The 13,173-nt window shown below is 39.0% G+C and overlaps 1 protein-coding gene across 2 annotated transcripts in view; it reads left to right on the plus strand.

Annotated features, from left to right (window-relative positions):
- The window catches only part of LOC311111892 (tropomodulin-3-like), a 51,145-nt gene that overhangs the window by 29,027 nt on the left and 8,945 nt on the right, over window positions 1-13,173 (plus strand). For both annotated transcript variants that reach the window (XM_084154811.1, XM_084154812.1), the window contains exons 4-9: window positions 1,733-1,855; window positions 2,444-2,521; window positions 3,473-3,603; window positions 4,634-4,741; window positions 5,310-5,453; window positions 6,170-6,314. In XM_084154811.1, the coding sequence (XP_084010937.1) occupies window positions 1,733-1,855; window positions 2,444-2,521; window positions 3,473-3,603; window positions 4,634-4,741; window positions 5,310-5,453; window positions 6,170-6,314 (729 nt within the window). The remainder of the gene's footprint in view (window positions 1-1,732; window positions 1,856-2,443; window positions 2,522-3,472; window positions 3,604-4,633; window positions 4,742-5,309; window positions 5,454-6,169; window positions 6,315-13,173) is intronic.

Below are 13,173 nucleotides of genomic sequence, written 5' to 3' on the forward strand. Positions count from 1 at the left end.
TTAGATTGCTAAGTTAGTTTCGCGGCCAGCTATCTAAACTTGTTATCATGGTTGAGTTACCAGCCTTGGGGCCCCCATTTTTGATTTTGGTAGTCAGTTCACTCAGATATCATATTAAAAACTGCCAACATTTCCCCTCCACCCGATTTGCAAAATACGGTGAAAGAATACACTGACTAAAGAACAAGTAGAAAATAGACAAATAAAACCCTTCTTCAAAACATCTAAATGAATGTAGATTTGAGAATGGGCTCTTGGGACCAATTTTAAGAAATTTAGTGTATAATTATGACATTATTTGTAACAATGCAGGGTTTTTTTGGATCAAAAAGGGGCCTCCCGGGTGGTGCAGCGGTCTAAGGCACTGCATCATAACGCTTGAGGCGTCACTACAGCTCCGGGTTCGATCCCAGGCTGTGCCACAACCGGCCATGACCGGGAGTCCCATAGGGCGGCGCACAATTGGAGAGCGTTTTGGCGGGTCTTGTTTCGGAGGACGCGTGACTCGACCTTCGCCTCCCGAGCCCGTTGGGGAGTTGCAGCGATGAGACATGATCGTAATTGGATATGACGAAACTGGGAAGAAAATGAGGGGAAATAAAATCAAAGAAACATTTAAAAAGGTGCTTAGGTGGTGGGCGTGGCAACGGGCGTGGTCAGTCGTCTGTGCGTCTGAACTCTGTCCGGGCCCTGGGCAAGAATTTGTAGCCCCCATCTTGGCAGGTCAAGAAAACATTTAGCCGTTTTTAAAGCTAATTTCCTGCAATTCTAGGCATTTTGACATGGCTAATGCTATGTTCTGATGGTCAAACATTATAACAACATCAATGGCGGTCTGATTGTCTAGCTTTTATTTTGGTGATTGGAAGTTCTCAAAGATTATAGGCTATTTAAAAACATATAGGCCCATTGTCTTTTCTATTTGGTTTAGTTGTTTGTTTACACTGCAAGCGTTTGTTCCATCCCAAATAGTTTTTTCTTGATTTATTTTTGACTGTTGGGGACCACTGCTCTAGAGGATGGGGCAGAAAACAAAGCATCTCTAAGTTAAAGGGATACTTCAGGATTTTATCTACGTCCCCAGAGTCTTGTGGATACCATTTTTATGTCTCTGTGTCAAGTATGAAGGAAGTTAGAGTTAGGTTTGCGAGCCAATGCTAACTAGCAGCAGATACCCATAGACTTCCAGTCATTGCTCTCACGCTAGTTAGCAACTTCCTTCAAACTGCACGCGGAGACATAAAAATGATATCTACGAGTTCATCTGACTCTGGGGAAGTAGATAAAGGGCTTCACTGCCAACATCCCGAAGTATCCCTTTAAGCCTAGCTAATATTTACTTATTGTTTGTTAATTAATACATATGCAGTATTAATTATAATGATGGCGATTGTTCATCTGTCTCTCTTAAAAATAAACATTGGTTCTCTGGCTGATCGCCATCACTACTGCAGTGCATTGTGGTCCTTCCTGTGTCATCTGGGGAATGACCCGTACAGAGGAGACCAGGGGGTCAACAGGAAGTTGTGTATACATCTGCCTAGTCAGGTTCTCACTCTTCTCTCTCTCTCTCTCTCGCTCTGCCTCTCTCTCTCTCGCTCTGCCTCTCTCTCTCGCTCTGCCTCTCTCTGTCTCTCTCTCTCTCTCTCTCTCTCTCTCGCTCTGCCTCTCTCTCTGCCTCTCTCTCTCTCTCTCTCTCTCTCTGCCTCTCTCTCTCTGCCTCTCTCTGTAGGCAAGGCGTTTGTTCCCAAGCAGCGGCCCATCGAGTCTCGTCAGGAAGAGGTGACGACCCTTGACCCGGAACTAGAAGAGGCCCTGTCCAGCGCTACCGATACTGAGCTCTGTGACCTGGCAGGTAAGGGGGCGGGGGTAGGTAGGCTGTCTTCTTAAGGACAGTGACAGACACGGCCTCCCTCTCTCTCTCTCCCCCCCCTCTCCCCCCCCCCCCCCTCTCTCTCTCTCTCTCTCTCCCCCCTCTCCCCCCCCTCTCTCTCTCTCTCTCTCTCTCGCTCTCTCTCTCGCTCTCTCTCTCGCTCTCTCTCTCTCCCCTCTCTCTCTCTCTCTCTTCCTCTCTCTCTCTCTCTCTCTCTCTCTCCCTCTCCCTCTCTCTCTCGCTCTCTCTCTGCGTTAGAAAGGTCTGTGTATCTTACTGTCTCCAGTCTGTCTCCAGGCTCTATAAGGACAGCTAAAGGTCTGTGTATCTTACTGTCCTCAGTCTGTCTCCAGGCTCTCTAAGGACAGCTAAAGGTCTGTGTATCTTACTGTCTCCAGTCGGTCTCCAGGCTCTATAAGGACAGCTAAAGGTCTGTGTATCTTACTGTCCTCAGTCTGTCTCCAGTCTCTCTAAGGACAGCTAAATACAGGAGCCTTTTATACACACTGTCAGCCAGGCGTATCCCATGGTACACCCACACACTAAGCCTGTTGTTGTGTTTGTCCTCAGCGATCCTTGGTGTCCATACCCTGGTGACCAGCACACAGAGCTACGATGGAACCAGCAGTAAAGATGGAGGATACAACAGTGAGTACACCAACTCAACCGCAATGTAACCATAATGAAACCGTAACATAACCACAACGTAACCGCAATGTAACCATAATGAAACCGTAACATAACCACAACGTAACCGCAATGTAACCATAATGAAACTGTAACATAACCACAACGTAACCATAATGAAACCGTAACATAACCACAACGTAACCATAATGAAACCGTAACATAACCACAACGTAACCGCAATGTAACCATAATGAAACGTAACATAACCACAACGTAACCGCAATGTAACCATAATGAAACCATAACATAACCACAATGTAACCATAACACAACATGTTTACATTTTAGTCATTTAGCAGACTGATATAGAAATTAAAATATATACAGGTTAAAAGTAAAGACTAAATGTTCCAGACGCCCTTATCCAGAGCGACTTACATTTAGTGAGTGCATACATTTTCATACTGGCCCCCCGTGGGAAACGAACCCACAACCCTGGCGTTGCAAGCGCCATGCTCTACCAACTGAGCTACAGGAGGCTCAAACCATAACATAACCACAATGTAACATAACATAATCACAATGTAACCACAACACAACCACAACATAACCACAACACTACCACAAAGCAACCACAATGTAACCACAACACAACCGCAATGTAACCACAATGTAACCACAACACTACCGCAAAGCAACCACAATGTAACCTGAACACAACCACAATGTAACCACAACCGCAAAGCAACCACAACATAACCACAAAGTTACCGCCATGTAAACACAAAGTTACCGCAATGTAACCGCTACATTACTAACCCCAACATAACCAATGTTATATTTTGTCTTCATTACATCTGGTTGTTTAGTGACTACAGTCCTCCGTATATAGCACTATACAAATACATTTGATTGATTGTATTGATTGATTGATTGGTTGGTATATTCTGAATATGTGTGTATTTCCAGACGTGGTTAAGGGAGAGCAGATGAACCCAGTGTTTGATGAGCCTCCGAACCCCACTAACGTAGACGACACCCTGCAGAGGATTAAAAGTAACGATGCCACACTCACTGAGGTTAACCTCAACAACATCAAGGTACGCACTCAGACACACACATGTATAAACGCACTCAGACACACACATGTATAAACGCACTCAGACACACACACACACGTATAAACGCACTCAGACACACACACACGTATAAACGCACTCAGACACACACACACACGTATAAACGCACTCAGACACACACACACGTATAAACGCACTCAGACACACACATGTATAAACGCACTCAGACACACACACATGTATAAACGCACTCAGACACACACACACGTATAAACGCACTCAGACACACACACATGTATAAACGCACTCAGACACACACACACGCATGTATAAACGCACTCAGACACACACACACGCATGTATAAACGCACTCAGACACACACATGTATAAACGCACTCAGACACACACATACGTATAAACGCACTCAGACACACACACACGTATAAACGCACTCAGACACACACACATGTATAAACGCACTCAGACACACACACACGCATGTATAAATGCACTCAGACACACACACACACACATGTATAAACGCACTCAGACACACACACACACGCATGTATAAACGCACTCAGACACACACACACACGCATGTATAAACGCACTCAGACACACACACACACGCATGTATAAACGCACTCAGACACACACACACACACACATGTATAAACGCACTCAGACACACACACACACACACATGTATAAACGCACTCAGACACACACACATGTATAAACGCACTCAGACACGCATGTATAAACGCACTCAGACACACACACACACACGCATGTATAAACGCACTCAGACACACGCATGTATAAACGCACTCAGACACACACACACACGCATGTATAAACCCACTCAGACACACACACACACACACACACACACACACACACGTATAAACGCACTCACACACACACACACACACACATGTATAAACGCACACAGACACACACTCACACGTATAAACGCACTCAGACACACACACACATTCACAATGAGACAGGATGTGATTCCCCTGTATTTTCCTGGTGTTGCAGAACATTCCCATTCCCACGCTGAAGGAGTTTGCCAAGGCCATGGAGAGGAACACACACGTCAAGAAGTTCAGCCTCGCCGCCACGCGGAGCAACGACCCCGTCGCTGTGGTGAGTGTCTGTGTGAGTGTCTGTGTGAGTGTCTGTGTGAGTGTCTGTGTGAGTGTCTGTGTGAGTGTGAGTGTCTGTGTGAGTGTCTGTGTGAGTGTCTGTGTGAGTGTCTGTGTGAGTGTCTGTGTGAGTGTCTGTGTGAGTGTCTGTGTGAGTGTGAGTGTGAGTGTCTGTGTGAGTGTGAGTGTCTGTGTGAGTGTCTGTGTGTGTGTGTGTCTGTGTGAGTGTGTCCCCACAAGAATAGTAAAAAAAAGAAGAATGTGACCAACTAGGGACATTTTGCTGGTCTCCACAAGAAAAAGGCTATTTCTAGGGGCTTTAGGGTTAGGGGTTAAAGGTTAGGAATATTGTTTAGGTCTAGGGTTAAGGTTAGGTGTTGGGGTAAGGGAAAATCAGATTCTGATTGGTAATCAATTTTGTGTCCCCACAATGTTAGTAAAACAAGACTGTGTGTGTGATCCTGTCATGTGACCCAGACCCCGTTGCAGTGTGTATGTGTGTAGGGTAGAAGTGTGTGCAGGTTTTTGCTCCAACCCACTCCTAACTACTCCCCCCCCCCCTCGCCCAGGCGATGAGTGAGATGCTGAAGGAAAACAAGTCGTTGCGGAGCCTCAACCTGGAGTCTAACTTCATCACCAGCGCTGGTGCTGCCGCCCTAGTGGACGCTCTCAGAGACAATGACACACTGACTGAGATCAAGATAGACAACCAGGTAACACACACACACATTATTGCACTAAATATACACACACACTAACTCACTACAGGGTTTTTTCTGCATAGAAAAGTCTTAGGTGGGCTGCCTATGTCCAATGTTCGGGATGGTGAAACTTTTTCAGTGTAAACTTAAACGACTAAAACCAGATATAAAGTATGTTGAAAATATAATGGAGCGATATATTTTTTACTAAGATCATCTTTGAGAACTAACAATCACCGAAATAGAAACTAGACCGTCAGGGAGAACTTAAAATTCTAAAAATGATTGTCAATGCATGGGGCCCCCATTGATTTAGTTAGAATGTTTGAGTCACTCGGGTAGCTTAAGTCATGGCAAAATGTGTAGAATTGCAGGAAAATAACTTAAAAACCACTACATTTTGTCACTGTGGTCAACAGGAGGGCCTCTTAAATGTTCAGTCTGTGACCACACCCCTGGCCATGGCCACGCCCCCGCCACACCCACCACCTAAGCCCTATTTTGATCTAGAAAAAACCCTGCACTAACACTGATACATTGTGAAGAGAAGATTATCTTAAAACTGTTGGCTGTTGACTTCTCCAGGAGTCGAAGACCAAGCGGACTGTGTGTGTAGTTCTTGACGTGTGTGTGTAGTTCTTGACGTGTGTGTGTAGTACTTGACGTGTGTGTGTGTAGTTCTTGACGTGTGTGTGTAGTTCTTGACGTGTGTGTGTGTGTCTCTACAGAGACAGCAGCTGGGGACTTCAGTGGAGATGGAGATGGCTAAGATGTTGGAGGACAACAACAGCATAGTGAAGTTTGGCTACCACTTCTGTCAGCAGGGCCCACGTGCCAGAGCTTCTACTGCTATCACCAAGAACAATGACCTGAGTAAGAACACACACACACACACACACACACACAGGAAAACAGAAACCGTGACAGGGTTACTATAACACAGTATAATGTATTATACTACAGTCAGACAGACAGGGTTACTATAACACAGTATAATGTATTATACTACAGTCAGACAGGGTTACTATAACACAGTATAATGTATTATACTACAGTCAGACAGGGTTACTATAACACAGTATAATGTATTATACTACAGTCAGACAGGGTTACTATAACACAGTATAATGTATTATACTACAGTCAGACAGGGTTACTATAACACAGTATAATGTATTATACTACAGTCAGTCAGACAGGGTTACTATAACACAGTATAATGTATTATACTACAGTCAGACAGGGTTACTATAACACAGTATAATGTATTATACTACAGTCAGACAGACAGGGTTACTATAACACAGTATAATGTATTATACTACAGTCAGACAGGGTTACTATAACACAGTATAATGTATTATACTACAGTCAGACAGGGTTACTATAACACAGTATAATGTATTATACTACAGTCAGACAGGGTTACTATAACACAGTATAATGTATTATACTACAGTCAGACAGACAGGGTTACTATAACACAGTATAATGTATTATACTACAGTCAGACAGGGTTACTATAACACAGTATAATGTATTATACTACAGTCAGACAGACAGGGTTACTATAACACAGTATAATGTATTATACTACAGTCAGACAGACAGGGTTACTATAACACAGTATAATGTATTATACTACAGTCAGTCAGACAGGGTTACTATAACACAGTATAATGTATTATACTACAGTCAGACAGGGTTACTATAACACAGTATAATGTATTATACTACAGTCAGACAGGGTTACTATAACACAGTATAATGTATTATACTACAGTCAGACAGACAGGGTTACTATAACACAGTATAATGTATTATACTACAGTCAGACAGACAGGGTTACTATAACACAGTATAATGTATTATACTACAGTCAGACAGACAGGGTTACTATAACACAGTATAATGTATTATACTACAGTCAGACAGACAGGGTTACTATAACACAGTATAATGTATTATACTACAGTCAGTCAGACAGGGTTACTATAACACAGTATAATGTATTATACTACAGTCAGACAGACAGGGTTACTATAACACAGTATAATGTATTATACTACAGTCAGACAGACAGGGTTACTATAACACAGTATAATGTATTATACTACAGTCAGTCAGACAGGGTTACTATAACACAGTATAATGTATTATACTACAGTCAGACAGACAGGGTTACTATAACACAGTATAATGTATTATACTACAGTCAGACAGACAGGGTTACTATAACACAGTATAATGTATTATACTACAGTCAGTCAGACAGGGTTACTATAACACAGTATAATGTATTATACTACAGTCAGACAGACAGGGTTACTATAACACAGTATAATGTATTATACTACAGTCAGACAGACAGGGTTACTATAACACAGTATAATGTATTATACTACAGTCAGACAGACAGGGTTACTATAACACAGTATAATGTATTATACTACAGTCAGACAGACAGGGTTACTATAACACAGTATAATGTATTATACTACAGTCAGACAGACAGGGTTACTATAACACAGTATAATGTATTATACTACAGTCAGACAGACAGGGTTACTATAACACAGTATAATGTATTATACTACAGTCAGACAGGGTTACTATAACACAGTATAATGTATTAAACTACAGTCAGTCAGACAGGGTTACTATAACACAGTATAATGTATTATACTACAGTCAGACAGGGTTACTATAACACAGTATAATGTATTATACTACAGTCAGTCAGACAGGGTTACTATAACACAGTATAATGTATTATACTACAGTCAGACAGACAGGGTTACTATAACACAGTATAATGTATTATACTACAGTCAGACAGACAGGGTTACTATAACACAGTATAATGTATTATACTACAGTCAGTCAGACAGGGTTACTATAACACAGTATAATGTATTATACTACAGTCAGTCAGACAGGGTTACTATAACACAGTATAATGTATTATACTACAGTCAGACAGACAGGGTTACTATAACACAGTATAATGTATTATACTACAGTCAGTCAGACAGGGTTACTATAACACAGTATAATGTATTATACTACAGACAGACAGACAGGGTTACTATAACACAGTATAATGTATTATACTACAGTCAGACAGACAGGGTTACTATAACACAGTATAATGTATTATACTACAGTCAGACAGACAGGGTTACTATAACACAGTATAATGTATTATACTACAGTCAGTCAGACAGGGTTACTATAACACAGTATAATGTATTATACTACAGTCAGACAGACAGGGTTACTATAACACAGTATAATGTATTATACTACAGTCAGACAGACAGGGTTACTATAACACAGTATAATGTATTATACTACAGTCAGTCAGACAGGGTTACTATAACACAGTATAATGTATTATACTACAGTCAGACAGACAGGGTTACTATAACACAGTATAATGTATTATACTACAGTCAGACAGACAGGGTTACTATAACACAGTATAATGTATTATACTACAGTCAGACAGACAGGGTTACTATAACACAGTATAATGTATTATACTACAGTCAGACAGACAGGGTTACTATAACACAGTATAATGTATTATACTACAGTCAGACAGACAGGGTTACTATAACACAGTATAATGTATTATACTACAGTCAGACAGACAGGGTTACTATAACACAGTATAATGTATTATACTACAGTCAGACAGGGTTACTATAACACAGTATAATGTATTAAACTACAGTCAGTCAGACAGGGTTACTATAACACAGTATAATGTATTATACTACAGTCAGACAGGGTTACTATAACACAGTATAATGTATTATACTACAGTCAGTCAGACAGGGTTACTATAACACAGTATAATGTATTATACTACAGTCAGTCAGACAGGGTTACTATAACACAGTATAATGTATTATACTACAGACAGACAGACAGGGTTACTATAACACAGTATAATGTATTATACTACAGTCAGACAGACAGGGTTACTATAACACAGTATAATGTATTATACTACAGTCAGACAGGGTTACTATAACACAGTATAATGTATTATACTACAGTCAGTCAGACAGGGTTACTATAACACAGTATAATGTATTATACTACAGTCAGACAGACAGGGTTACTATAACACAGTATAATGTATTATACTACAGTCAGACAGGGTTACTATAACACAGTATAATGTATTATACTACAGACAGACAGGGTTACTATAACACAGTATAATGTATTATACTACAGTCAGACAGGGTTACTATAACACAGTATAATGTATTATACTACAGTCAGTCAGACAGGGTTACTATAACACAGTATAATGTATTATACTACAGTCAGACATGGTTACTATAACACAGTATAATGTATTATACTACAGTCAGACAGGGTTACTATAACACAGTATAATGTATTATACTACAGTCAGACAGGGTTACTATAACACAGTATAATGTATTATACTACAGTCAGTCAGACAGGGTTACTATAACACAGTATAATGTATTATAGTACAGTCAGACAGGGTTACTATAACACAGTATAATGTATTATACTACAGTCAGACAGGGTTACTATAACACAGTATAATGTATTATACTACAGTCAGTCAGACAGGGTTACTATAACACAGTATAATGTATTATACTACAGTCAGTCAGACAGGGTTACTATAACACAGTATAATGTATTATACTACAGTCAGACAGACAGGGTTACTATAACACAGTATAATGTATTATACTACAGTCAGACAGACAGGGTTACTATAACACAGTATAATGTATTATACTACAGTCAGTCAGACAGGGTTACTATAACACAGTATAATGTATTATACTACAGTCAGACAGACAGGGTTACTATAACACAGTATAATGTATTATACTACAGTCAGACAGGGTTACTATAACACAGTATAATGTATTATACTACAGTCAGTCAGACAGGGTTACTATAACACAGTATAATGTATTATACTACAGTCAGACAGACAGGGTTACTATAACACAGTATAATGTATTATACTACAGTCAGACAGGGTTACTATAACACAGTATAATGTATTATACTACAGTCAGACAGGGTTACTATAACACAGTATAATGTATTATACTACAGTCAGACAGACAGGGTTACTATAACACAGTATAATGTATTATACTACAGTCAGTCAGACAGGGTTACTATAACACAGTATAATGTATTATACTACAGTCAGACAGGGTTACTATAACACAGTATAATGTATTATACTACAGTCAGACAGGGTTACTATAACACAGTATAATGTATTATACTACAGTCAGACAGACAGGGTTACTATAACACAGTATAATGTATTATACTACAGTCAGACAGGGTTACTATAACACAGTATAATGTATTATACTACAGTCAGACAGGGTTACTATAACACAGTATAATGTATTATACTACAGTCAGTCAGACAGGGTTACTATAACACAGAATAATGTATTATACTACAGTCAGACAGGGTTACTATAACACAGTATAATGTATTATACTACAGTCAGTCAGACAGGGTTACTATAACACAGTATAATGTATTATACTACAGTCAGACAGACAGGGTTACTATAACACAGTATAATGTATTATACTACAGTCATACAGGGTTACTATAACACAGTATAATGTATTATACTACAGACAGACAGGGTTACTATAACACAGTATAATGTATTATACTACAGTCAGACAGGGTTACTATAACACAGTATAATGTATTATACTACAGTCAGACAGGGTTACTATAACACAGTATAATGTATTATACTACAGTCAGACAGGGTTACTATAACACAGTATAATGTATTATACTACAGTCAGTCAGACAGGGTTACTATAACACAGTATAATGTATTATACTACAGTCAGACAGACAGGGTTACTATAACACAGTATAATGTATTATACTACAGTCAGTCAGACAGGGTTACTATAACACAGTATACTGTATTATACTACAGTCAGTCAGACAGGGTTACTATAACACAGTATAATGTATTATACTACAGTCAGACAGACAGGGTTACTATAACACAGTATAATGTATTATACTACAGTCAGACAGGGTTACTATAACACAGTATACTGTATTATACTACAGTCAGACAGACAGGGTTACTATAACACAGTATAATGTATTATACTACAGTCAGACAGGGTTACTATAACACAGTATAATGTATTATACTACAGTCAGTCTGACAGGGTTACTATAACACAGTATAATGTATTATACTACAGTCAGACAGGGTTACTATAACACAGTATAATGTATTATACTACAGTCAGACAGGGTTACTATAACACAGTATAATGTATTATACTACAGTCAGACAGACAGGGTTACTATAACACAGTATAATGTATTATACTACAGTCAGTCAGACAGGGTTACTATAACACAGTATAATGTATTATACTACAGTCAGACAGACAGGGTTACTATAACACAGTATACTGTATTATACTACAGTCAGACAGGGTTACTATAACACAGTATAATGTATTATACTACAGTCAGACAGACAGGGTTACTATAACACAGTATAATGTATTATACTACAGTCAGACAGACAGGGTTACTATAACACAGAATAATGTATTATACTACAGTCAGACAGACAGGGTTACTATAACACAGTATAATGTATTATACTACAGTCAGACAGACAGGGTTACTATAACACAGTATAATGTATTATACTACAGTCAGACAGGGTTACTATAACACAGTATAATGTATTATACTACAGTCAGACAGACAGGGTTACTATAACACAGTATAATGTATTATACTACAGTCAGACAGACAGGGTTACTATAACACAGTATAATGTATTATACTACAGTCAGACAGGGTTACTATAACACAGTATAATGTATTATACTACAGTCAGTCTGACAGGGTTACTATAACACAGTATAATGTATTATACTACAGTCAGTCAGACAGGGTTACTATAACACAGTATAATGTATTATACTACAGTCAGACAGACAGGGTTACTATAACACAGTATACTGTATTATACTACAGTCAGACAGGGTTACTATAACACAGTATAATGTATTATACTACAGTCAGACAGGGTTACTATAACACAGTATAATGTATTATACTACAGTCAGACAGGGTTACTATAACACAGTATAATGTATTATACTACAGTCAGACAGGGTTACTATAACACAGTATAATGTATTATACTACAGTCAGACAGACAGGGTTACTATAACACAGTATAATGTATTATACTACAGTCAGACAGACAGGGTTACTATAACACAGTATAATGTATTATACTACAGTCAGACAGACAGGGTTACTATAACACAGTATAATGTATTATACTACAGTCAGACAGACAGGGTTACTATAACACAGTATAATGTATTATACTACAGTCAGTCTGACAGGGTTACTATAACACAGTATAATGTATTATACTACAGTCAGTCAGACAGGGTTACTATAACACAGTATAATGTATTATACTACAGTCAGACAGGGTTACTATAACACAGTATAATGTATTATACTACAGTCAGTCAGACAGGGTTACTATAACACAGTATAATGTATTATACTACAGTCAGACAGGGTTACTATAACACAGTATAATGTATTATACTACAGTCAGACAGACAGGGTTACTATAACACAGTATAATGTATTATACTACAGTCAGACAGA

This window comes from Coregonus lavaretus (genome assembly GCF_964263955.1).
Source record: "Coregonus lavaretus genome assembly, chromosome: 37".
NCBI lineage: Eukaryota > Metazoa > Chordata > Actinopteri > Salmoniformes > Salmonidae > Coregonus > Coregonus lavaretus.